This window comes from Podarcis melisellensis, assembly GCF_964234715.1.
Source record: "Podarcis melisellensis genome assembly, chromosome: 14".
Taxonomy (NCBI): Eukaryota; Metazoa; Chordata; class Lepidosauria; order Squamata; family Lacertidae; genus Podarcis; species Podarcis melisellensis.
Window position 1 is genome coordinate 42536210 of NC_138546.1, and position 25236 is coordinate 42561445.

Here is a 25236-nt window from a genome sequence, read left to right on the forward strand (position 1 = left end):
ATTATTATTATTATTATTATTATTATTACAGCCCTAATTTCATGAATAATGTCTCCTCTCCTCAAAAATACATTAATAAATGCACACATGTCATTTACAGACACAAGCAGACCTCTTTATGTGGGAAGATAAAGTAGCAGTAAATATGAAAGCGATTCATTAAAAAACATATAGACAGCAGCAGAAAAGTCCCTTTTCTTAAGATGAGTTTCCTACATGTATTTCTCTTGCAACTACCTGCATGTTAGTGGCACTCTATGGCACAAATCCACAAACTAATACTACTCTCTAAGCCACTTGCCTTATTCCTGCACCTGTCACATCGGAGTTGCAGGGGGCAGCATACCACAAGAAGCATAATATGACACAAATTGGTTAAATATAAGACTTTTGAAGTAGTGGGGACATCTTTGTAAGGACCATAGCTTGGTGGAAATGCATTTGCTTTGCTCACAGAAGCTCCTAAGTTCAGCCTTCCACCTCCTATCTCTGGATAGGACTGGGAGAGACCTCCGTCTGAAATCCTGGAGAGCTTCTGCAAATCAGTCTAGACCAGAGCTTTCCAAACATTTCATGTTGGTGACACACCTTTTAGACATGCATCATTTTGCAACACAGTAAGTCAGTTTTACTAGCAAACCAGAGGTTAAACTAACCCCTTTCCAACCCCAGGAGGAGCACGGGAAACATTCACGTGACACCTACACGCTGCAGCCGACACACTAACATGTTGTGACACACAGTTTGGAAAGCTCTGGTCTAGACAGTACTGAGACAGATAAACCAGTGATCTGATGCAGTATAAGTTTCCTATGTTCCTAATGCACTGGATTACTCATTTCGTGCCTTGGTACCTGTAACCCTCCAAATGTTGTAGTATTACAAGTCCCGTCAGCCCCATCAATGGCCAGAGATGGTGAGAGCTGAAGGCCAACAACAACAGGCGGGCCCCAAGTTCCCCAATCTCTGGCCTAGTAAAAAGGGATGTGATTCTCAGGCTCAAAGCTCTGGGTGTGCCTTTTGCAACATAATCAGCATTTCACAGGGTTGAAGTGAGAGTAAAGGAGATGAGAATTGGGATTGTACACTGCAAATCCTACAGAAATTACCTTCAGAATAGTTCTCAGTGGTTTCTTGCATGTTGGAGACAAAATTTAGCAACAGCTCTACAGGTCTACAAACAGCATTTTACAAGTTTCCTAGAACTATCCCCATAAAAATGCTGTATCACACTACAAGAATGAAAATATATGCCCGTTTGTTAGTGCATTTGGTACCGATAAGTGTTCAGTAATATTGTTTGGAAATGTCACACAACACAGCAAACCAGGCAAAATTACCTTATCTCTGAATACTTAAAAAAACTGTGCCAAAGTTGCATTAGAGCAGTGTCATCTCCGCTTTTGTTTGTTTCAAGAAATGCTTAAAACAAGGAAAAGGTATATTTTTAAAAATTACCAAGTGAGAAAGGGAGCTTCATTCAACGTCAACAATTCCCATGAAATTTTTTATAATTATGACATTCCTCTAAATTAAATTCCATACCAGACCATATAGAATGAATTCCAGCTTAACTAGCATGATCACGATGCTTGTTATAAATTACTGAATGCTTTTATTATTTATTGTTTTTCTATCTATACCATCTCTATAACATGCTTTAGGACATGATTTTAATGTTATATGTCACTTTTGGTATTTTTAAATTAGAAAAGCAATTAAGAACTGCAAATAAAAGTTTAGTACAGTGGAACATTCTATTAAATAGGGTTCTTTTTCAGAGGCTTGTGTAACTCCCAAATATAATTACAGTGGTACCTCGGGTTAAATACTTAATTCGTCCCGGAGGTCCGTTCTTAACCTGAAACTGTTCTTAACCTGAAGCACCACTTTATCTAATGAGGCCTCCCGCTGCCGCCGCGCCGGCGGAGCACAATTTCTGTTCTCATCCTGAAGCAAAGTTCTTAACCCGAGGTACTATTTCTGGGTTAGTGGAGTCTGTAACCTGAAGCGTATGTAACCCGAGGTACCACTGTATATTGCTGAAAGGCGTTGTTTAGGTACCTCCCTAAAATGTCTTTGTCCAGCTCCAGGGCTATTCAGAGGATATTCACCCTGCAAGATTTATATGTATTATAAGATTAGGACTAAGGGTCATACACTAAGAAGTAAGGTTTGAGTATCAGGGACAGGGAGATCCCATCTTAAAATAAAACAAATAAAATATGGAGTGGGAGTTGGGGCGATTCGTAAGCTTCAAACCCACTCCTTATTTCACAGCACATGCAAATTGTGGTAAATGATAACTATATGAGCAGACATTCATTCTCTGAAGTTCGGATTAGAAAGAATTAGTCACTCACTGTGTTACCTGCTCCTCTCCACTTTTTAGAAGGATGCAGATGAACAAGAAAAAGGGGAGCACCCAAAGGTGAAGTTCAGCTTTTAAGAAATACTATTTGGTGAAGCAAAGCACTCTAGAAATTGGGACCACATTGCCTGAAATATTTTTATCATTTCCTTTTCTTCCAGCTAAAGGCCAACAGTTCGACCCGCCATATTTCAGGGCTGAGGTGGGTTGTAATAAAACTACCTTGACAACCAGCATTTCCCTGCAAACCCTGGGTTTCACTTTAGCAAAGGCAAATCAGCTAGCAAAAGAACCCTCCATTAGACTTAAAGTAACCATGTTCCTGGTCTTACCTCCATTATAGGATTGGAAGCCAATACTCTCTCTTCGACATTAGCTTCACTTGCAGACCCGCTTACAGTGGCAAAATATCTCATAGCATATTTAGCAGAGACTGTTTTTCCAGCTCCAGATTCTCCACTTACAATAATTGACTGGTTCCGTTCATCTCTGAAATGGAAAAAAATCAGTTTCAATTGTATTAATGTTCACCCATCTTGACTCGGATGTGCATATTGTGTTTGGGATAACGTGCAAAGAAGACACAATCTAAGAAAGTAGAATCCTAAAAATCGTATAAATGTTACTTTAAAGGAGAAAGCTTGTTTACATACATACATACATACATATGTACAGGTGTGTTTCATATGGAACATAGAATAGCAATATTTTGCATTCAAAAGTTCCTTATACAAAGCATCAAAACATTTCACCAAAGAAAGCAAATCAGTAACTCAGTTGTATGAATCTATAAGAAATGCAGTGGTAGAGCTTTTTTCCTATTCAAGACATGAGACTATGCAAGAAAGAATACTTTTGTATTCTAATCTTTGAACAAAATATGTATTTCAACATTAAAACAAAAAGCTGCTTCCAATTGCCCTCAATATCCTAGATATCAGGGGTTCTCAAACTCCCCAAGGTCCACTTGAAGAGGGCTGAAAATTACTGAGGACCACTGGTATAAAATGACTGTGCAAGGGCAGTCAAAGAATGGCAACAGATGGAGGCAGAGTTTGGCATAATCAGTTGGCAAACACTGACATCCACCTTTGGAAATTGCTTCTTTATCCTCTCCCTCAGCTCATCATGCCCCTTTTTGACGCCATCTTTCTCTTTCTCTTTACATTCCCTCACACTTGGCTGTACACTCTGACCATTTCCTTTCTTTCCTTCTCTCTTTTCCCTCTCCTCCTCTTCAACTTAGCATGCAACACCCTTGCTTCCACATCCATGTAGACAGAAGACTCCACGGCATTTGAGGCTGGCATAGCCCAGTCAGTAGATCATGAGATTCCAGATCTTGGGGTTGTGGGTTCGAACCCCACATTGGGCAAAAAATTCCCGCATTGCAAGGGGTTGGAGTAGATGAGTCTTGTGCAGTGTTCAAAACTCCCACTGTTCTAGGTGCATTTTGTGACCAGTAATTTCATTAGCGCGAGCAGTTTTTGAGCTCTGGGCGCAGTACTGCGTATAAGTTTTCAAATTAAAAAGTGGAAGGAGAGGAGGACCTTTTTCTGCCTCCCCACTTCCAGCTACTCTCTGAAGACTGGAGAAGAGACCCTTTTAAGAATATTAGGGGGGTGGGCAGGTGAAGGACTAGACCATGTGAAAAATGAACATAATATTTTAGCTGCAGGTCATTCATTTTCAGCTCTGTATACTTGTTATAAAAAGCGTGCTTAGACATTCTGTTGTTGCACCCATAACCTAGGTTTAAGGGGCTATTTAGCTCCTAGCTTTCATATCTCAGTTTTTAACACTGCCCTTGTGGTCCCTTTCAACTCTTCAATTCTATCATTCCATGGTAGCCGTGTTGGTCTGCCATAGTCAAAACAAAAAAAATTCCTTCCAGTAGCACCTTGTGTATCTGAAGAAGTGTGCATGCACACGAAAGCTCATACCAAGAACTAACTTAGTTGGTCTTTAAGGTGCTACTGGAAGGAATTTTTTTTGTTTTGATCATTCCATGGGTGAGGGATGGATTGCAGTGCTGAAAGGGAACCAAGGGCTATTTACCCACAGTGTGCACCAGATGGGTTTTTTCCCTTCTCATTCTGATTACTATTAAGCAACTAAAACCGTAGAATTGGAAGAGACCCCAAGGGCCATCTAGTTCAACCCCCTGCAATACAGGAATCTTAACACACGGTGAGTCCCCCATCCAATTTCAAACCATACCAGATGTAAAACTGTGCTAGCAGTTTAACTGCTGCACCACTAGGAGGGGCCAGTGGGAGATTCTCCCACACGTAGAAATAATCCACACAACTGTTCTTTCCAGTGTGACAATTAGAAATATGCACTGGAAGGCCAGGATCAATGGGAGAAAGCTAACAGCACCTTGATCTGATGACACCTGTCCCCAGCTGCAGAGACTGCCACCACAAAAATTCTTTCTCCCCTCCACCGTGGAGAGAAGGACGTGAAGGGATGAGCTTTAGGATGTCCCTTATCTGACTCAAGAAACTTTGTTGTTGTTTAGTCGTTTAGTCGTGTCTGACTCTTCGTGACCCCATGGACCAGAGCACGCCAGGCACTCCTGTCTTCCACTCATGTTAGTAGCTTCAAGAAGACTGTCCAACTATCTCATCCTCTCTTGTCCCCTTCTCCTTGTGCCCTCAATCTTTCCCAACATCAGGGTCTTTTCCAGGGAGTCTTCTCTTCTCATGAGGTAGTCAAAGTATTGGAGCCTCAGCTTCACGATCTGTCCTTCCAGTGAGCACTCAGGGCTGATTTCCTTCAGAATGGATAGGTTTGATCTGCTTGCAGTCTATGGGACTCTCAAGAGCCTCCTCCAGCACCATAATTCAAAAGCATCAATTCTTCAGCAATCAGCCTTCTTTATGGTCCAGCTCTCACTTCCATACATCACTACTGGGAAAACCATAGCTTTTACTACACGGACCTTTGTTGGCAAGGTGATGTCTCTGCTTTTTAAGATGCTGTCTAGGTTTGTCATTGCTTTTCTCCCAAGAAGCAGGCTTCTTTTAATTTCATGGCTGCTGTCACCATCTGCAGTGATCATGGAGCCCAAGAAAGTAAAATCTCTCACTGCCTCCATTTCTTCCCCTTATATTTGCCAGGAGGTGATGGGACCAGTGGCCATGATCTTCTTCTTTTTTGATGTTGAGCTTCAGACCATATTTTGCAGTCTCTTCTTTCACCCTCATTAAAAGGTTCTTTAATTCCTCCTCACTTTCTGCCATCAAGGTTGTGCCATCTGCATATCTGAGGTTGTTGATATTTCTTTCGGCAAGTTGATTCAAGCATGTGAGAACATCACAAGAATCACCTCCATTCACCTTGAATTTGGGCTGCACACAGGACCAATGTTCAACCCTAGTGACAATGAGGTGGGCAGCAACATGTATTCTTTTGTCATATTTCAGAAGATATACGAGGCTATAATAAAGCAACGTGATGGAGCACAGGGAGGAGAAGTACAGCTAGCTATTTTCTTGCCAGTCCATTCACTGCAGGAGGAGGGGTACAATCCAGCAGAAGTCAGTGGTGCCCAATGAAATAAGTGTAACTGAAAGACAGTTGCATGTTTATGCTCCACTGACTTCCTCGGGAATTGGAGCAATTTTAAATGTAAGAAGTAATGAAAAGAGGAAATGCCAATCAGCAGTAAACAGAGTTTCAGCTCAACCTTCCACATCCACTTTGATAGCCCCCTTGAACACAGAAACATCAGAGTTAAAACTGGCATGCATATTTAAGGCAGATTTGTGTGCAATTGAAGGACAAACCTTGACCCTAAGCGTGACCCTACACCTGTTTTCAAGGGGACCAGAAAAGCTGCCATGGTGCAACATGTCTGGCCCCTGTGACGGGGTCCCTGCTCCTGCCAACCTAGCAGTTCGAAAGCACGTCAAAGTGCAAGTGGATAAATAGGTACCTCTCTGGCGGGAAGGTAAACGGTGTTTCTGTGCGCTGCTCTGGTTCGCCAGAAGCGGCTTAGTCATGCTGGCCACATGACCCGGAAGCTGTACGCTGGCTCCCTCGGCCAATAAAGCGAGATGAGCGCCGCAACCCCAGAGTCAGTCACGACTGGACCTCATGGTCAGGGATCCCTTTACCTTTACCTATACTTGCAATGCCTAATAAAGGTTTGGCGAAGTAAGATGCAACATGTCCCTTGAAGAGCAAGACATCAGAAAGGAAACTGGCATACCCATTCAGGACTTTCTGCATGCCAAAGACAAATCTAGCTGGACCCCAGTACCTGTTTCTATGGAGCCCGGGAAAGCTGAATGACACAACAATGTGATGTTGACTTGGTGACGGAGAGAGCGCAGAGAAATATGGCATGTATTTTTACAAGTTAGTTTTCCATGATGTGTGAACGGCTCCTTCTCTCCTGCAAGTCTTCAACAAGCAGGGGGAAGAGAAATTGCACAATATATGTTGAAATGCAGGCTTAAGAGATTGGGGTTTCAGAATGAAGGTTTGTAAAGACATCCACTTCATGTTCAAGCCCGAGATCTGCTCTCGCAGAAGGTGTGAAACCAGCTCCAACTTTCCCCATATTAATACATTGCATGAAATCTCAAGTTCAACATGCCAGGGCAGATTTGTTTAAAAAGAATAATAATGCAGAAGCAGGGGCAACTAGTTATAATAGGCTCTGGGGAAACACACAATTGCTCCATGTTTAAAAGGGGAAGAATGAAAAGGAAAGGAGAACATACACAAGGATTATACCCAATACAAAACCTTATTAGAATACACAATACTTACAATCAGTTTTTAACAGGCTGGGGCACAGGGAAGTCTAGTATACCAAGATGGCTCTTCCTTTAGGGTAAATGCAATACAACTTTCCTAAAAAGTCATTTTGATAAGGATTTATATATTACTAGTGGAAACATTTGATAGGCACTCTGTAGTCCCTTCAAAGCACATTAGCACTCTTTACTAACATCAGTATAGGCCCCCATCCCACCTCCACACACACACACACACACACACACTTTCTCTCACCAGGGCTATGCAGAATACACTATTAAATTCCCTGTATGCAGCCTATTATAACACCCTCTGGCAAGTACCTGGCACAGACAGCCTCTATATAAGCAGAATCAGCTGGTGCTGTCTATTCTGCAGTGAATCTCTATGCTAGACAGGAGTTCATTGTGCATTTTCGTAGATTGAACTTGAACTTGCCCCCCAGTCCAGGCTTAGAAGGCTTCATGCCACCAGACTCAGTGTCATTTTTATTCAGAAAGCTAGTTTTCATGATATGAAACATGATTCTACAATCTAGGGCAATTTAATTATATTTATATTTAGGATATAATGTCACACAGATTCTAATAATCACTTATCAGAGCAAAGACTATACAGTGGTACCTTGGTTTACTAACTGAATCCATTCCAGAAATCCGTTCTTAAACCAAAGCATTCTTAAACCAAGGCGTGCTCTCCCATAGCAGTGGGGAACTCAATTTACAAATGGAACACACTCAACAGGAAGCAAAACATGTTCTTATTTCAAAGCAAAGTTCACAAACCACAACACCTACTTGCGGGTTTGCAGAGTTTTTAATCCTAGTTGTTCATAAACTAAGCTGTTCTTAAACCAAGGTACCACTGCAATTGTAAGTGATTATTTTTGGAATTGATTCATGAGTAAAAACTGCACAGAAGTCACCTCTCAGTATCTAAGGTTATAGAATACCTGTAGTCTTAGTCATAGATAGTTTGCCAAGCTTGGTGGCATGAATTCTGAGCCTAGCAGCAATCTAGACACAGAGTCAAAGGTTGCATAGACACCAGATAAGGAGCTGGACCAGTTTCTGCTGGAGATCAGGAGACTTCACTGGTGTCTTCTCCTGAGCTTGAGGGACACAATGGCTTTCACAGTACCTCTCTTTAGGTACAAGCAGCACAGGATTGATCCTATGGTACAGAGGAGGAGAGCCTTCAGATCAGAGGGCTGCCCTTTTAAGAAGCCAAGTTCTCCAAAAGGAGGTAGAGCGTGTGGGGGATAGCCTTGGTGGGCAGAGATCCAGTTTGCTTTCAACCTCTGTCCAGCAAAGGTAGGCCAGGAGTTACAGAACCACAGATAGCTACGAATGAGTTACTGATAGAAGGGGTGTTCAGCACAATGGGAAGCATGTAGCAATAGTCCAGCATCAAAACCTGTGGGAACTGAAGGCAAGACTAGACAAGACATCAATCGTGCAACTAGCAACTGGATGGACAGCAATCTTATTTTATTGCAGGCAAGGAAATCGATACATGTTAAAGGCATAAGAAACTGGTAGCTATGCAAAATCTAGTGACAGGTTTTTCCAAAGGCAACTACATTGCTCTTTAAAGAAGTCTGTACTGATGTTCAAGCCCTTTCAAGTCACAATTGTCTTGAGACATCCAGTATTTCCAAATCCTTCCTTGTCGCTTTGAAAATCAGGAAGAAGAGAAAGGCTATGAACTGAAGACAAATGATGTGGTAACACTGATGAAACCAAGCAGTTTGGAGCCTGGTCAGTGCCTGAGTGTGAAACCCTAGTGTGGTGCAATGGTGATAGTGTCAGACTAGGCTCAGGGAGACCTAGGTTCAAATCTCCACTCAGTTACAAAGCTCAGGAGAGCCTACTGGATCACACCAATGGCCCACCTAGTTCAGCATCCTGTTCTCACAGTGGACTCAAGCACAAGAGTGCTATCCCCTTTTGCCATTTCCAGCAACTGATAATTCAAAAACATTACTGCTTTTGACTATGGAGGCAGAGCATAAGCATGCCTAGGACCCATTGATAGCCTTAAAGGTAAAGGGACCCCTGACCATTAGGTCCAGTCGTGGCCGACTCTGGGGTTGCGGCGCTCATCTCGCTTTACTGTACTGGCCAAGGGAGCCGGCGTACAGCTTCCGGGTCATGTGGCCAGCATGACTAAGCCACTTCTGGCGAACCAGAGCAGCGCACGGAAATGCCGTTTACCTTCCCGCTGGAACGGTACCTATTTATCTACTTGCACTTTGACGTGCTTTCGAACTGCTAGGTTGGCAGGAGGAGGACCGAGCAACGGGAGCTCACCCTGTCACGGGGATTCGAACTGGCGACCTTCTGATTGGCAAGTCCTAGGCTCTGTGGTTTAACCCACAGCACCACCCGCATCCCTATTGATAGCCTTATGCTCCATGAATTGTCTAATCCTCTTTTAAATATTAATATTAATCTGTAACACACCCTGGGACTTTAGGGTGAAAGGCAGGTAATAAACTGCAATATAACAACAACAATAATAATAATAATAATACGGAGGAGGAGGTCATCACTGCCTTGTTGGTGGCCATCACTGTCTCCTGTGGGATCGAGTTCCATAGTTTATGCTTTGTTTAACTATGATGACCCTTGTGCCAGTCACCATCTCTTAGCCTAAGCTACCTCAGAAAGTTACTGCAAGAATGAAACAGGGGAGAGTTTAAGCATGTGTTCGTTTTTAGCTCCTTGGAAAGAAGTGGGTTAAAAAATGTAATGAACAAGCAAATTATATGCCTACTGTCACGGCCACCCAGGACGGGTCCCAGCTCACAAGAGACCTCACTCCGTTGCAGTTTATTTACAGGAAAAGTTTATTGAAGATTTCTGCTTCTCGTACAGTTCAGCATCGTGGCCGTACGTCTGTCACGTTAGACCGCTGAAGTCCCCTCTGACTCCTCCCCTCTTCCACACCAACTTAATAGCCTGGCTCTAGACCACCTCTTCCTCTCCTTTCTTTTCCGCAGGGTCTTCCTGCCCCCCTGGGTTCCCTCTCTCCGTGACTCGCCTGAGGCTGAATCCTCTGCCGCCTCTTCCCCCCTCCTTCTGGCTTTAGGGCCGGGCTCCTCCCCTGAGCTCTCTCCACTTCCGCGCGCCTCTACGTTTGAACTTGGCGCGCGTACGTTGCTGCTGACCTTTCTTTCGACCGCTACACCACCCCTTGTTCTGCTCTCCACCCTTTCCGGCTGAACACCTTGCTCCAACCCCCTTTCTCTGTTCTCTCCTAATCCTGCTCCCTCCGAGAGGCTGACGACTCCACCCCCTTTACTCCGTTCCGGCTGAGACGCCTCTTGCTGCGTCTGTCTTCCACTGGGCTCCTCTCCGCTTCTCCCTTCTCCTCCCTTTTGCTTGATTAAGGTAACCCCCTTTTGAGAATCCTCTGACTCGCTGCTCAGACTCGTGGATTCCCTCAGAATTCCGTCATCTTCTTCCTCATCCTTCTGCCCCTCCTCCCACTCGCTCTCCGTCTCCTCTGTCATCTCCTCCTCTCTCCCAGAAACCCTGACATCCATCCCCCCCTCGAAGCCCCCCCTTCCCCCCTCCCGCTCGCCGGGTGCAGGTTGAGGAAAACGTGGTTCTTCCGGGGTCGGTTCAGGATACAAGTTGTCCACTTCAACGTTCTCCTCTGTCATCTCCGTATATGTGTGTTCGAACTCGGGTTCCCCACCCACAGACCTCACAGTCTCTTCCTCCATCACTGCTTCTCCTGGCGCTGCCTGCCAAGGACCTACCATCCATCTCTGACTCCATGCCTCCCTTGGCTGATCCACCCACCAACAAGGGCCTGTCTCCTCCCCCCCCAGTCTCGGATCCCTGGTCGGGCTTGTTTCGGGCGTATGGCCCTCGGGTGAGGAGAAACCCTCGAACGTGCTGTCTGACAAAGTGGACGTGAAAAGCCAATCATCAAAATACTCCTCGGGCATGGGCTTGTGCGGAAAAAGTGCATGGAACTCCTCCTTCAACAGGGGTTCGTCCAACGCGTAACCCGGCACCCAGCTATTGGCAGAGGCCGGAGTGCCTTCCCTGGCTAGAAAATATTCAACTCCCTCCTCCCCCCATCTCGAGTCCAGTAGCTCTGTGACCTCGTTAAGAGGTTCTGGTCTTGGCGATTCCCCCCCCCTCAGGCGCCCTCCTACGTGGCTCTGGGAGTGCTCCTGACTCTTGAAACCTGTGTGGGGTTTTGTAGGGAGTGAGCACCGACCTATGAAAGACCGGGTGCACCCTGGAACCCTCCGGAAGGGCTAGACGGAAAGCCACCGGATTGATCTTAGCCTCAACTTGATATGGCCCTAGCTGCCTGTGTCCTAACTTCTTCTTGGCCAATGACCTGGCCGGCATCGCGTGGGCTGCTAACCACACCCAGTCCCCAATCTGGATGTCCTCTCCCGCCCTCCTGTGCTTATCGGCCTGCACCTTATACGCCTGTTTTGCCAGCTCCAAATGTCTCCGCAGCTCCTCGTGCACCTCTTGCAACTCCGCTGCAAAGTGGTCGGCATCTTGAGGCCCCCCCCCTCCTGGTGCCTCAAATCTCGGGAAGGTTCTGGGATGACGGCCATTGTTCGCGAAGAAAGGCGTCACCCCGGTGGATGCGTGTTTCGTGTTGTTGTAGGCGAATTCGGCCATCGGCAGATAGTCCACCCACGCCGCAGGTCGCTGGTTGGCGTAGCACCGCAGGTACTGCTGCATGATCGCGTTGACCCTCTCCGCTTGACCGTTGGTTTGTGGATGTCTCGCCGATGCCAGGTTGATTTTGACGTGCAAGATGCCCAGAAGCTTTCGCCAGAAAGTGGAAACAAACTGGCGCCCCCTGTCGGACAAGACGGACTGCGGAAGTCCATGCACTCTGAAGACGTGATCGATGAAGAGCTTTGCGGTCTGTTCTGCCGTCGCCACCTTGGCACAAGGGATGAAATGCGCCATCTTGGTGAACAAGTCCACCACCACTAACACCGCCGTCTTACCTCTGGAGCTGGGCAGGTCCGTAACAAAGTCCAACGCTACCCTCTCCCACGGTTGCTGCGGTGTCTCCAGCGGTTCTAGCAATCCCGCCTGCTTCTGGTGCACTGGTTTGGACCTCTGGCAGATATCACACCTGGCGACGTAGTCCGCCACCTCTCCTCTCATCTGGGGCCACCAAAAGTCTCTAGCCACCAACTCCATCGTCTTCTCTTTGCCGAAATGGCCTGCACTAGGGGCGTCATGCAATTGTTGCAGAACCTTGGCTCGAAGATCGTCGGTGGGCACGTAAAGGGCACCCTTACGAGTCAAAAGTCCATCTTGCAATTGGAACTCATCGTTGTCTCGCGACCCTCCGCGTAGCTCCTCCATCTTGGACTGTGCAAACCGATCCCTTTGCAACGCGCGTCGCACCGCGTCCAGGTCGACTGCGATGGTAGCGCACGTCCACGCCTGCGGTGCGAAAATGTGCTTTGCTGCGATTGGAGCTGCTTCCTCCAAGTATTGCGGCTTTCGGGACAGCGCGTCTGCAATAACATTGGAGTCTCCTGGGATGTATTCTATTTTGAAGTCGAAATCCGCAAAGAACTCCGCCCAGCGCATGTGTCGCTGGGTCTGTAACTTAGCCGTCCGCCAATACTCTAAGTTCTTGTGATCCGTGCGGACTTGCACCGTGTGCTTGGCTCCTATTAAGAAGTGTCGCCACGCTTTGAAAGCTGCATGAATGGCCAACAACTCCCTGTCCCATATGGTATAATTGCGCTCCGTCTTGCTGAGCTTCCGGGAGTAGAACGCACCCGGTCTCCAGTTGCCTTGTGAATCCTCTTGCAAAAGAACGGCCCCAACCGCTCTGTCTGACGCATCGGTCTCTACCCGCATGGGTCTGCCGGGATTCACGTGGAGCAGCTGCTCTTCGGAGGCGAAAAGACCTTTAAGCGTCCGGAAGGACCGCTCCGCTTGTTCGGTCCAGACGAACTTCTTCTTCTTGGAACTGAGGGTGTCAGTGATAGCCGCCGTCGCGTTCGCAAAACCTTTAATAAACTTGCGGTAAAAATTGGCAAAGCCGATGAACCTCTGGACCTCTTTCCGATTTCGAGGGCTTTTCCAGTCCAACAGCGCTTGAACCTTAGCCCTGTCCATGGCCAGTCCCTCGTCGGACAACTTGTAGCCAAGGAAATCAACCTCTCTGACATCAAACTGGCATTTTTCCAACTTGGCGTACAGCCTGTGGTCCTTCAGCCTCTGCAGGACCTCCCTCACGTCCTTATCGTGATCCTCCGGCGATTCCGAGAAAATCAGGATATCGTCGAGAAAGCAGACACACTTCTTGTAGAGGAGACCTGCTAGCACGTGGTGCATAAATGCTTGAAAAACGTGGCTGCCATTTTGGAGACCGAAAGGCATGACTCTGTATTCGTATGTGCCCAGAGGGGTGAACATGGCGGTCTTCCACTCATCTCCTTTCCGGATGCGGATGAGATTGTAAGCTCCACGTAGGTCCAGCTTGGTGAAAATCTTGCCCCTCCTGACGGTCGCTAAAAGGTCGTCAATCTTGGGCATGGGGAAAGCTTTGGGCTTAGTCAAGCTGTTTATGAACCTGTAATCCACTATAAGCCTTTTTTGGGGCGTGTTTTTCTTCTTCACAAAGAACACAGGGCTGCCACCCGCTGCTTTAGATTCCTGGATGAAACCTCGCTTGAGGTTATGGTCTATGAACTCCCGAAGCTCTTGCATCTCGTCTTCCGACATAGAGTACAGCTTGGCAGCAGGCAGTTGCGCCCCTGGCACTAAATCAATCGCGCAGTCGTAAGGTCTGTGAGGCGGCAACTTGTCAGCTTCCTTCTCACAGAAAACCTCCAAGAAGTCCTGGTACTTGTGGGGCACTGTTTGCACCATACCCAGATGCAACTGCTGCTCGGCTTCTCCTCCCTGATCGGTCTGAAAGCAATGCTGAGCACAATACGATGAACAAAAGGTGATCTGCCGCTGGTACCACGCAACCGCGGGACTGTGCCTCTCCAGCCAACTCATGCCTAACACGATGGGTGTGTCCGATAAGTGGGTGACATTGAAACTAATAAGTTCTCGATGGTTGCCAATCTGCATCATCATGGGAGGGGTTTGCTGCACCACTTGCCCCCCCAGCAACTTCCTGCCGTCTACCGTGACCACGTTTAGAGGCGTCGTTGCAGGCAGGAGCGCCATGTTGTGCTGCTTAACGAACTGCAGTCCCACGAAGTCGGCGTTGCTTCCCGAATCGATCGTTATTGGAACCTCGAGGAGTCTCCCATCAGGCAACTGGAGTGTTGCTGTGAGCAGAACTGCCGGTCTGGGAGGCAAAGGGTCCACGCTCTGCAGTGATGCTGGGGGCTTGTCTACAGATCCGCCTGGCTGAGCCCCAGTAGCTCTGCTTCCAGCCAGGCACTGTCGTTTCCCTGAAGCTGCTCCCCTGGTTGCACCTCTGCTGTTACAGTTGCCAGTGCTGCAGTGTGCTTCTGGAGCCTCTGGGGGCACTCTTTCGCCATATGGTGCGCACTGTCACAGATGTAACACTTCCTGGTTCCTCTAGGAGGCTTCGCTTTGGCTGCACCAGGGACAGGGCTCTGGGATGGCTTCTGAGCCCTAGCACCACCAATCTCCATTGGCTCCTCGCTGTCCTTCCCCATTGGCGAGGGGTGCGCACGGCTGAAATCCCTGTGCACAAAAGGGAGAGTCCTCGCTTGCGCACGCGCTTGGGGCCCGTCCTCCTCGTGCCACGGACGTCCCTCATGTCGAATTCCAATAGCTAAAGCCCGTTGCACCACGTCTTCTAGGGTCTGGGGTCTGTCCCCCCTAGCGATCTCATCCTTGATGGGGGGGCTCAATCCCTCCCAAAAAAGATCTCTGACCGGCTTACTGTCCTTTGGCCAATCTAAGGCGGTGAGCAATGCAAAAAATTTAGAGTGGTATTGGCGCACAGTCGCTTTCCCCTGCCTCAGCCCGTGCATTTGACGGCGCGCAATGTCCACTTCCACAGAGGATTGAAAACAAGAATCCATCGCTTTGATGAACGCAGTTGAATTGCGACGGGCCGGTCCATCTTCGCGCCACAGATTGCGTAGCCAAGCCCTGGCCTCCCCATGCAGGTGCGAAACAATGAACCCCACTTTCTCCTCCTCATCTTTAAAATCGTGACGGAGTAAATGCAGTGCATATACGACGTCCGCTCTGAAATTGGGATAGTCTTGCAAGTTGCCATTAAAATGCGGAACCAGGGCACCCCCCCTCCGTCCAAGCGCAATGCCCTCCGCTCTGGAACCTGGGGCCCCCGCCCTGTCCGCGTGTTCCCACCTTGCCTGCAAATCCTGGCACGTCTTCTCCAAGTCGTCATTCTTCTTCTGCGAAGCAATGACTGCCGATGTGAGAGCGGTAACCTGATCCCGCAGTGCAACCAGCTGCTCCTCAGCGCTCATGGCTGCTCCCGTTCGTGAGCTTCGCAAAAAAAATTTTTTGCTTTCAGAGAGGGGACTTACTGTCACGGCCACCCAGGACGGGTCCCAGCTCACAAGAGACCTCACTCCGTTGCAGTTTATTTACAGGAAAAGTTTATTGAAGATTTCTGCTTCTCGTACAGTTCAGCATCGTGGCCGTACGTCTGTCACGTTAGACCGCTGAAGTCCCCTCTGACTCCTCCCCTCTTCCACACCAACTTAATAGCCTGGCTCTAGACCACCTCTTCCTCTCCTTTCTTTTCCGCAGGGTCTTCCTGCCCCCCTGGGTTCCCTCTCTCCGTGACTCGCCTGAGGCTGAATCCTCTGCCGCCTCTTCCCCCCTCCTTCTGGCTTTAGGGCCGGGCTCCTCCCCTGAGCTCTCTCCACTTCCGCGCGCCTCTACGTTTGAACTTGGCGCGCGTACGTTGCTGCTGACCTTTCTTTCGACCGCTACACCACCCCTTGTTCTGCTCTCCACCCTTTCCGGCTGAACACCTTGCTCCAACCCCCTTTCTCTGTTCTCTCCTAATCCTGCTCCCTCCGAGAGGCTGACGACTCCACCCCCTTTACTCCGTTCCGGCTGAGACGCCTCTTGCTGCGTCTGTCTTCCACTGGGCTCCTCTCCGCTTCTCCCTTCTCCTCCCTTTTGCTTGATTAAGGTAACCCCCTTTTGAGAATCCTCTGACTCGCTGCTCAGACTCGTGGATTCCCTCAGAATTCCGTCATCTTCTTCCTCATCCTTCTGCCCCTCCTCCCACTCGCTCTCCGTCTCCTCTGTCATCTCCTCCTCTCTCCCAGAAACCCTGACACCTACTATCTTGAAGGAAGACAGGATGTACTATTTTCTAATCTGTTATTTGCACTTATCATTCCACTCCTGTCATCTTGCTTTTCTTCTGGTGTTTTTAACGAACATTCTGCAAACAAAAAAAGTCTGAACTTGCAATTTATTATCTTTCTTTGTCTTCCAGTCCACTGCCTCTAGAACATAATTCTTATAAAGTACTTTCGGGATCTTGTCAATTACTCTCTTCATAAAATTGACCATTAAAGTCCTTAATTGTTCCTAAGCCACATCTTTGCACATCGTTATACAGCAAGAAGAAAGCTTTGCCTTTTGCACTGGCCTGTGCAATAAATTGTGGTCCAAATAGGATAATTAAGTTGTACTCTTCCTTTCAGAGATGTGGAGAGGATGCATTAGCTATCAGGTGTCATAAGATTGATAGATGCAAAAGCACTCAGTAAGCATTATGATTAGCCAGGTTAATTTTGAGATATTGGGTTATTACTGCTTCTAACATGGAGGCAGAGCACTGCCATCACGGCTAGGAACCACAGATAGACATGTCTTCAGTGAATTTGTCTAATCCTCTTTTAAATATTAATATTAATGTTGTGTTTTAAAGGTTACAACCACCATTTCAATTAATTCAAAAAGTATTTGCAAAGCAAACTGGGCCAGAGCTGATCAGCAGTTTCCTAGAACACACACCACCAATAAAGTTCACTTACACAAAACTGCCATGTACAGCTTGTCTAGGAAAGGAGATGCGAAATTGATTTTTCCACAGAACAATGAATTATGTATTTCACCTATGCTCCACATCATTGATAGTAGTAAAGAAAATATTTTGTAGGATCTTACGCTAATGGTATTATATGTGAGCTTGAATTAAGTATGTCCATAGTAGAAGTGCTAGAAGCAGCTATGAATAAGTTTTGGATTTCCATACATTTGGTATAATGTGATATTATTGTTTTTAATGGCCAGAAGTAGTATGAATGACAGACTTGCACCACAAGTCATACCATATTTTAAATAACCTAAAGAATTGTGATAATAACACAAAAAGTAATTTGGTTAATCTTTTTTAGAAAGTGCTTAATAGTACTGTATTGGCAAGAAAAATAAATTTAAGGAACTCTAAAGCACCTCCAATCTAGAAGTGGTGTATAAAAATGAATGCCCTAACTAAGGTACTTGCACGTTTTTCTTTTTATCTATTGGATGGTGTGTATAAAAGAATTTTAAAAGAATTTTCTGTGCAGTTTTTGTAAAGGCCATTGATATTTATTTTGTAATAATAAGCTAAAAAGATATTAAAGCTCACACTGATTAAGACATGACAGCTCACACAACTCACAGTATAGAAAGCATGGAAATCTACAAACTTGGGACTAACTTGCCTCTGCGTATTTTAACATTACCTAGTGGGAACCAGAAAAAAGCTGACTCTGATCAGGTTGATCAGAGTGCCTTGTTACAGTATGGTTTTAATCACAGAATTTGAAGATATCTAGTCTCTTCCCCTGTCTATACCATTAGGAAATTTCTCCTAGCATTTATCCAAAATCTGCTTCCCTGTACAACTGTGCAATACCTTATAGTGGAGAATGCAAAAAATATTGCTGAGCAATAGCTGGGCTGGTGCTGGTCATATACGGCCTCAATTAGAGAACTTATTCACCCAGTCTAAGTTTTTTTTTAAAGCCTTTTCATTGGTGACATTTCCATTTAAAGAATGAATGAGGTTTTAAAGCACAAAAAAATTCTGAACCCATCCCCTTCCAAAAAAACAAAACACCCAGCAGCAGCTAGCACCCCTCATCCAAAAGGGGTAGTTCACCCATCTGACACACCCAGCTTCATCCACTCAACATTTCCCTGGGTGATTTTTTTCCTTCAAGATGCAACAATTTAGAAAGCAGTTCTCTTACAAAACCCACTGAAATGAAGGGGGAGCCATGCAAGACCACATTTGTCCCCAGCATTTCAATGGAGACTGCACAGGAGAAATTCCCACTGGATTGGGGCTTTAGAATAATTTAAGGGTGCGTCAAACTTGGACCACTAACCCTAAACGCAGCACATGCTACTTAGCATAAGTGGGGTTTACTTCATTAGTAACGGGTTTAAAAAAACATGTCCTAATTTTAAGCCCACTCCTCTGGAAAAACTGCTGACCGCAAAGACTGGTAACATCTGGAGCAACGAGCCAGAGCTGCTTCTGAATCAAACCTGTCAAGGATTTAGTGGCGCCCCTTCCAACACGAAGGACTGAAGCTCCTTAGGGCTATTAATCAATCATGGCTTAAATGCACCAGATGCTTGATAAAAGCTCTAAGCCAGCCTCCCACAGCCTGGTGCCCTCCACATGTTGTCGACTACAACTGACTTCAGCCCCAGCAAGCAGAGACAATGGTCAGGGATGATGGGCATTGCTGTACTACACAATATCTGGACAGTGCCACACTGGGGAAAGGCTGCGCTAAGAGAGATTTTATGGAACCGTATGCATTTTCATTTGGCAATGTATCATTTCTCCCTCTCCCACATTCTACTCACAGACGCAGCTGAAAGGTGCAGAATGAAGAACCGATAATGTACAAACACTTTCTACAAAGCTAAGCACACATGCAAATGGAAATAATCAGTATCTGCAAAATCATGACAGATTGCATTCCGGACCAAAAAAAAATGAGCCAGCAAGATGAAAGTTACTCCCTGAGGATTATTTCGTTGAGGTCACTGTTGCAACAGTCTGCTAATTCTCAGTGAACAGCTTCCAGCGGGGCACCTCATATGAACTTCAGGCTCCAATGCTAACCACATTTGACCTCAGTCTGTGTGGAAAGCAACTCGCTATGAGGGGTCTGCATAGCGTCTCTGCTACAAAATCAGACAGAAAGCAAACTCGAAAGTCCTACCCCAGTGCAAATTGTATAGATGGTTGTGAATACATTTAATTTTCTCTTCATTCTGAAGCTCAGGCACAATTCCCAGCTAAAAGTGGCTTTCCACGTCCAGCTGCTATAACTTTTTGCCCTCGGTAGAAGGAATGCGTGAAAATGCTCAAATTCAACAATAGTTATCAAATTCTAGGATATCGACTGAAAAATAATAGATGACAAAGATTGCACATTACAGGATAGGCCTTTGAAATGACAGGGTTAATTGCTGCTCCAACACGGATTAATTCAAGCCAAAGCCTATTTCATATTTTCCTTCCAAAAGCTCAGGGGAGGACATACAGTTGTCTCTGCTCCCCATCTCCTTGCATTGTGTTCTCACAACAGTTCTGGTCATCTGGTGTGCCTCATGGCAGAATAGCTATTCAAACCTAAGCCTCCCTGCTCCTACTCCAACACTCAGCCATGCTGGCTCCTGGTGTTACACCATAAAAAGGTCAAAGATAAAGGTAAAGGAAGAAGAAGAACTTGGATTTGATATCCCGCTTTATCACTACCCCAAGGAGTCTCAAAGCGGCTAACAATCTCCTTTCCCAACAAACACTCTGTGAGGTGAGTGAGGCTGAGAGACTTCAGAGAAGTGTGACTAGCCCAAGGTCACCCAGCAGCTGCATGTGGAGGAGCGGAGACGCGAACCCAGTTCACCAGATTACAAGTCTACTGCTCTTAGCCACTACACCGCACTGGCTCTGGACCCCTGGACAGTGCCTGTAAGATAACTTTTTAGATCAGTCCTACTTCTCAGTGTGGTTTCCTACCCTTCCGCAAGCCAAACCGTGACTACGCATGAACAGGTGAATGTAAAGGTACTCAAAGGAAAAATCTTGACTTCTCCCCTGGTCCTGGCTGCACTCCCCAAGGCTGAACCATGTTATGGCTCAACAACACATTCAAACCCATGGTTATGGTTTGTCTCCTCCAGACAAATGATGAGCAGTAAGTCAAGAACAAGCCTTGGCTATAATTTATGGTTTGTCTGGAGTGAGACAAGCCATGAGCCTCAGTTTGGATATAACACTAAGCCAAATTATGGTTTCGCTTTGAATAGCAGGGTCGGGGAGGAGCAAAGCAGCCAGGATTTTTCCTCAGAGAACCTGCATGGTCTCACGCTCATGCTTAGCCATGGTTTGGCAGAGTGTTGTGTGAGATCTGGACCTCTGATTCTTGACATTGTCTCCAATAGCAGCATGCCAGGTGTCCTGTAAAGCACATAGAAATGACCTTCCTTTGATGTCCTGCTCATCTAATGATCAAGATACTCTGTAGTTTCTACTCAACTCCCATGGCTGATATCTAGTCAGCCCTACATTTTTATTATGAGCCTGGTGATCTACCTAAAATTTAAATATACATTACATGAAGCAGCAATTGCTTTTGTTAGTCCCAAACCCATAAATAACATTGAATGATCCAAAGTTCCAGTGCTTCAAGAGTAAATGAGTTTCTCTCTGTTAATTCTCTGTACACTGTTCAACTACTGCATATTTTTAAAAGTTGTTTATTTGCCATACATTTATTAAGGAATCTAACCAAATTTTGGGCAACCTGTCAGACATTTCAACTGGGATTATTAACAGAGTTAACCTGTGATATTTAATACAACATACAGGTAAGGAAAATCCTTTCAAAACCTTTCCGCACACAAAAAACATATCACAGAGGGAGAAAATCTGTGACAGGAACAAATAAAGCCTCTTTCATACAAACCTGGCCATTTGTTTATATGCTTCCTCAGCCACAGCAAAGATGTGGGGATCCATATCCCCCATGTTCTGGCCACTGTACGCATTGATGATATCTTCGCCATAGATGGGCAGTTGTTCATAAGGATTTATGGCTACTAAAACTATACCTGCAAAATAAAATTAGGGAGAAAAATGAGATATGTTGTTGGCAAATATTAAATAGAAAAGAAAGTGGGGGGGGGGTTCTATTTTAGAGAAAGATTTGTTCTGCATGAAATTGTCCAAAACTTGTTTCCGCCCCCTTTGTATTTGTTTCATGAAAACAGAGGTCACGAGGAATATAAAGCTAAACAGGTATATAGGTGACCATTTATCACTCTGAAAACCATACAAAGGGTGACTAATTTCCATGCAAAGTGTCAGCTGAAAGCATTTTCCTGGCTTCTGAGTCTTCATGACTTACAGTAGGTCACAGCCCAGTTTAAAGAGATTTCAAGTAGGTAATTGGTAGGGAAAGAGCTGTATTACCTCCTTCTGTTTCTTGCCTACTCCAGCACCTTTGACTTATCCACAGAGTGGGAGAGATGAAGAGTCTCAGCATGCAGGGAATCCGATCTCCAGTTCAACAGTATCTCAAGCAGCAGGGCTGGGAAAGACGTTTGCCTGAGACCTTGGCAAGCCGGGGCCAATTGCTACAGTAGGCAATAGTGGACTAGAGGGGCCAACAGTATGGCACAGGGTAAGACAGGCTCATATAATTATAGTCGAAATGAAGGAGAGATACCACGATCTGTGCAAGAGGTGCTGTCAGATAGATTATTATTAGATAACCAGCCTGTTTGTCAGCCTTCAAAGGGGCTATCGGAACTATATGCAGGTAGCCTTTCCAAGAGCCCTAGGCGCATTCTACACTCATAGGTCAAAAGTAGCCATGTTTAGCCAAGCTCTGCCTGTCTGATTCTAAGAGCTCTTCTACAGACAGGCACACAAGGCAGCAGACCACCTTGCTTCCGCAGCTGTTTTTCTCTCCACTTACCAGCTAATTTCCCCTGGGAGTTGGAAGGCTACGCAGAGAGATACAGGGACAGAAACAAAGAGGGAGATAAGTGGCGGGTGACGCCTGCTTCCCCCTAGGCTTACAATCCCCATTAACTTTCTCTGTCTGCCTCCCTTCAAAACTCTCACCAGCCAGAGTTTGGCTACATGTGACTAAATGTAGTGAGTGTAGCAAACCACAGGCTCTAAGCTATGGGTAGACAAACTAAGGCCTGGGGGCCAGATCCGGCCCAATTGCCTTCTAAATCCAGCACACAAACAGTCCGGAAATCAGCGTGTTTTTACATTAGTAGAATGTGCCCTTTTATTTAAAATGCATCTCTGGGTTATTTGTGGGGCATAGGAATTCATTAATTATTCTTTTCAAAATATAGTCTGGCCCCCCACAAGGTCTTAGGGACAGCGGACCGGCTCCCTGCTGAAAAGGTTTGCTGACCCCTGATCTGCTTTAGAGATCCAGCTACCTTTTTCAAATGCTGTTTATTCACTTAACTGACTGCAATGCCTTATAACCTTTCTGCCGTTTTCTTTCTTCCTACATTGTTTCCTCAAATAGCTGCTCCACATGATCTCTCGTGTGGTCCAAGAAACAACTTGAGAATGAGGTGGATCTATTGTACCCTTTCAGCCATCAAAATGAGATGTGGGGAGAAGCTCTCCAACAGCAGGTAGTTAGTAGAGAGACCAACTAAGGCTCTTCCCTATACCCAGCCCCATACCCCACTTTGCAGATGCGACTTACAGTCACCCATATTTGGAAACTCATTGTATGCAGTTATTACCAAGAAAATTGGCAAATTTATTTTGGCATTGTTTTCTACAGGAGTAACTATGAACACCACCTACAGATAACTGGTTCTGTGCCATTACGCTCACACCATATCTAGATGAGCATTTCAAGACATATTGTCCTTCCAGACTTGTGAGGCCTGCCATTTGTTCATCATTGCATCTGCAGGGAAACAGTGCAATGGGTACAAGCAAATTGTTATATATACTTATATGCCACTTACATGCCATTAAAGGCTAAATTATAATCAATTATATATAATGCTAAATAATATATAATAAAATTTAGTGTTTAATGACAGTCAGTCATATTAGTTTCTAAAGTAACAAATGCTCTGTGCCATGCATCTGTGGAGCTTTGCAGAGTTTCACAGGATACGCCTCCTTGTTATAGACTGCAATTACATACCATACAACAGTCTTGATTCTGCCAGAACAGCCACAGAATAATAATCAATCATAATAATGTTATTATTTATACCCCAGCCACTCTGGGGAAATACAAAATAAAAACAGTTAGAACTGGATATGGAACAACTGATTGGTTCAAAATTGGGAAAGGAGTACGACAAGGCTGTATATTGTCTCCCTGTTCAGCTGGGTTGAATGAATCCCAAGCCGGAATTAAGATTGCCAGAAGAAATATCAACAACCCCAGATATGCAGATGACACAACCTTGATGGCAGAAAGTGAAGAGGAATTAAAGAACCTTTTAATGAGGGTGAAAGAGGAGAGTGCAAAATATGGTTTGAAGCTCAACATCAAAAAAACTAAGATCACGGCCACTGGTCCCATCGCCTCCTGGCAAATAGAAGGGGAAGAAATGCAGTGAGAGATTTTACTTTCTTGGGCTCCCTGATCACTGCAGATGGTGACAGCAGTCATGAAATTAAAAGACGCCTGCTTCTTGGGAGAAAAGCAATGACAAACCTAGAAAGCATCTTAAAAAGCAGAGACATCACCTTGCTGACAAAGGTCCGCATAGTGAAAGCTATGGTTTTCCCAGTAGTGATGTATGGAAGTGAGAGCGGACCATAATGGCTGATCGCCAAAGAATTGATGCTTTTGAATTATGATGCTGGAGTAGACTCTTGAGAGTCCCACGGACTACAAGAAGATCAAACCTATCCATTCTTAAGGAAATCAGCCCTGAGTGCTCACTGGAAGGTCAGATCCTGAAGCTGAGGCTCCAATACTCTGGCCACCTCATGAGAAGAGAAGACTCCCTGGAAAAGAACCTGATGTTGGGAAAGACTGAGGGCACAAGGAGAAGGGGATGACAGAGGACGAGATGGCTGGACAGTGTTCTTGAAGCTACAAACATGAGTTTGACCAAACTGCGGGAGGCAGTGGAAGACAGGAGTACCTGGTGTGCTCTGGTCCATGGGGTCACAAAGAGTCGGACACAACTAAATGACAAAACGACAAAAGGTGCTTCTGAAGGAATTCCCACCTCAGGGGGATATGGTAGGGGGAACAGTCTCATGAGGAATCCGCACCTGGAATGAACAGCCCAGGCATTGTAAGAGGGACTTAGAGCTCTGGCTCATCCAGGTGCTGGGAAGGGATTTGAGATAGGCTCCCCTTGCAATACTGGGGTAAATCAAAGGCCCGGAGAGGAAGGAGTGGACACATATCTGTGCCCCGAAATATGTTTAATGTGCTCCCTCTTTCCAACGTCTTTCTCCAGCCTTGGTAGGCAGTGGCTCCCACTCAAGCCACCTGACTCATGTAGCAATGCAGTACCATCCTGTTTTTCCCCCCTCTGGAATGTTGGAGGGTGTGCAATCATCTATAAATAAATGTTTGGTTTGAAAGGAGAATGCCAGGAGCCAATTCAGGTGTGCTAACATGCAAGCAGTGGCACAGTTCACCAGGGAAGAAAGTAGTGTTTGTTTTTCCGCTCCATGTGAAGCATCCCCAGTGAACAGATGCCTTCCATCTTTCTCAAAAACCAACATCATTAGGATTGCAGCTCTGAGGCAGAGATGCAAAAGGTTAGAGGGAATAAGTATCTCCAGGGCCTCTTGAAATGCTCTAGTGAAAATGAACACATATACCGAAGTAGCTTTATGTACAACTCAATAAACAGTTTTCAATTCTATCAGTTGTTAGAATGTTCTTGCTAACTAATTATAAATATAACGGGCTAGATTCACTTAAAACTGAAAACCCATTTAAAAAACTTTTTCTTTTTAATTTCAGAAGGTACAGAGCAAAAGCATTCTCCCTGCAAAGGATAGCTTAAAGAATAGAGGGGTAAGTGTATTTCAGGCCTTGAAGAAAAATGAAATGTTTTAATAAGCTCTTGGTTTTTCCAATAATCCCCAGGGATGGGGAATCT

The 25236-nt window shown here is 45.7% G+C and overlaps 1 protein-coding gene across 5 annotated transcripts in view; it reads right to left on the minus strand.

Annotated features, from left to right (window-relative positions):
* MYO5A (myosin VA) overlaps positions 1 to 25236 on the minus strand; it is a 119399-nt gene that overhangs the window by 65443 nt on the left and 28720 nt on the right. For all 5 annotated transcript variants that reach the window (XM_081888353.1, XM_081888352.1, XM_081888355.1 and 2 more), the window contains exons 4-5: positions 21069 to 21213; positions 2704 to 2860 (exon numbers count right to left, since the gene is read on the minus strand). In XM_081888353.1, the coding sequence (XP_081744479.1) occupies positions 2704 to 2860; positions 21069 to 21213 (302 nt within the window). The remainder of the gene's footprint in view (positions 1 to 2703; positions 2861 to 21068; positions 21214 to 25236) is intronic.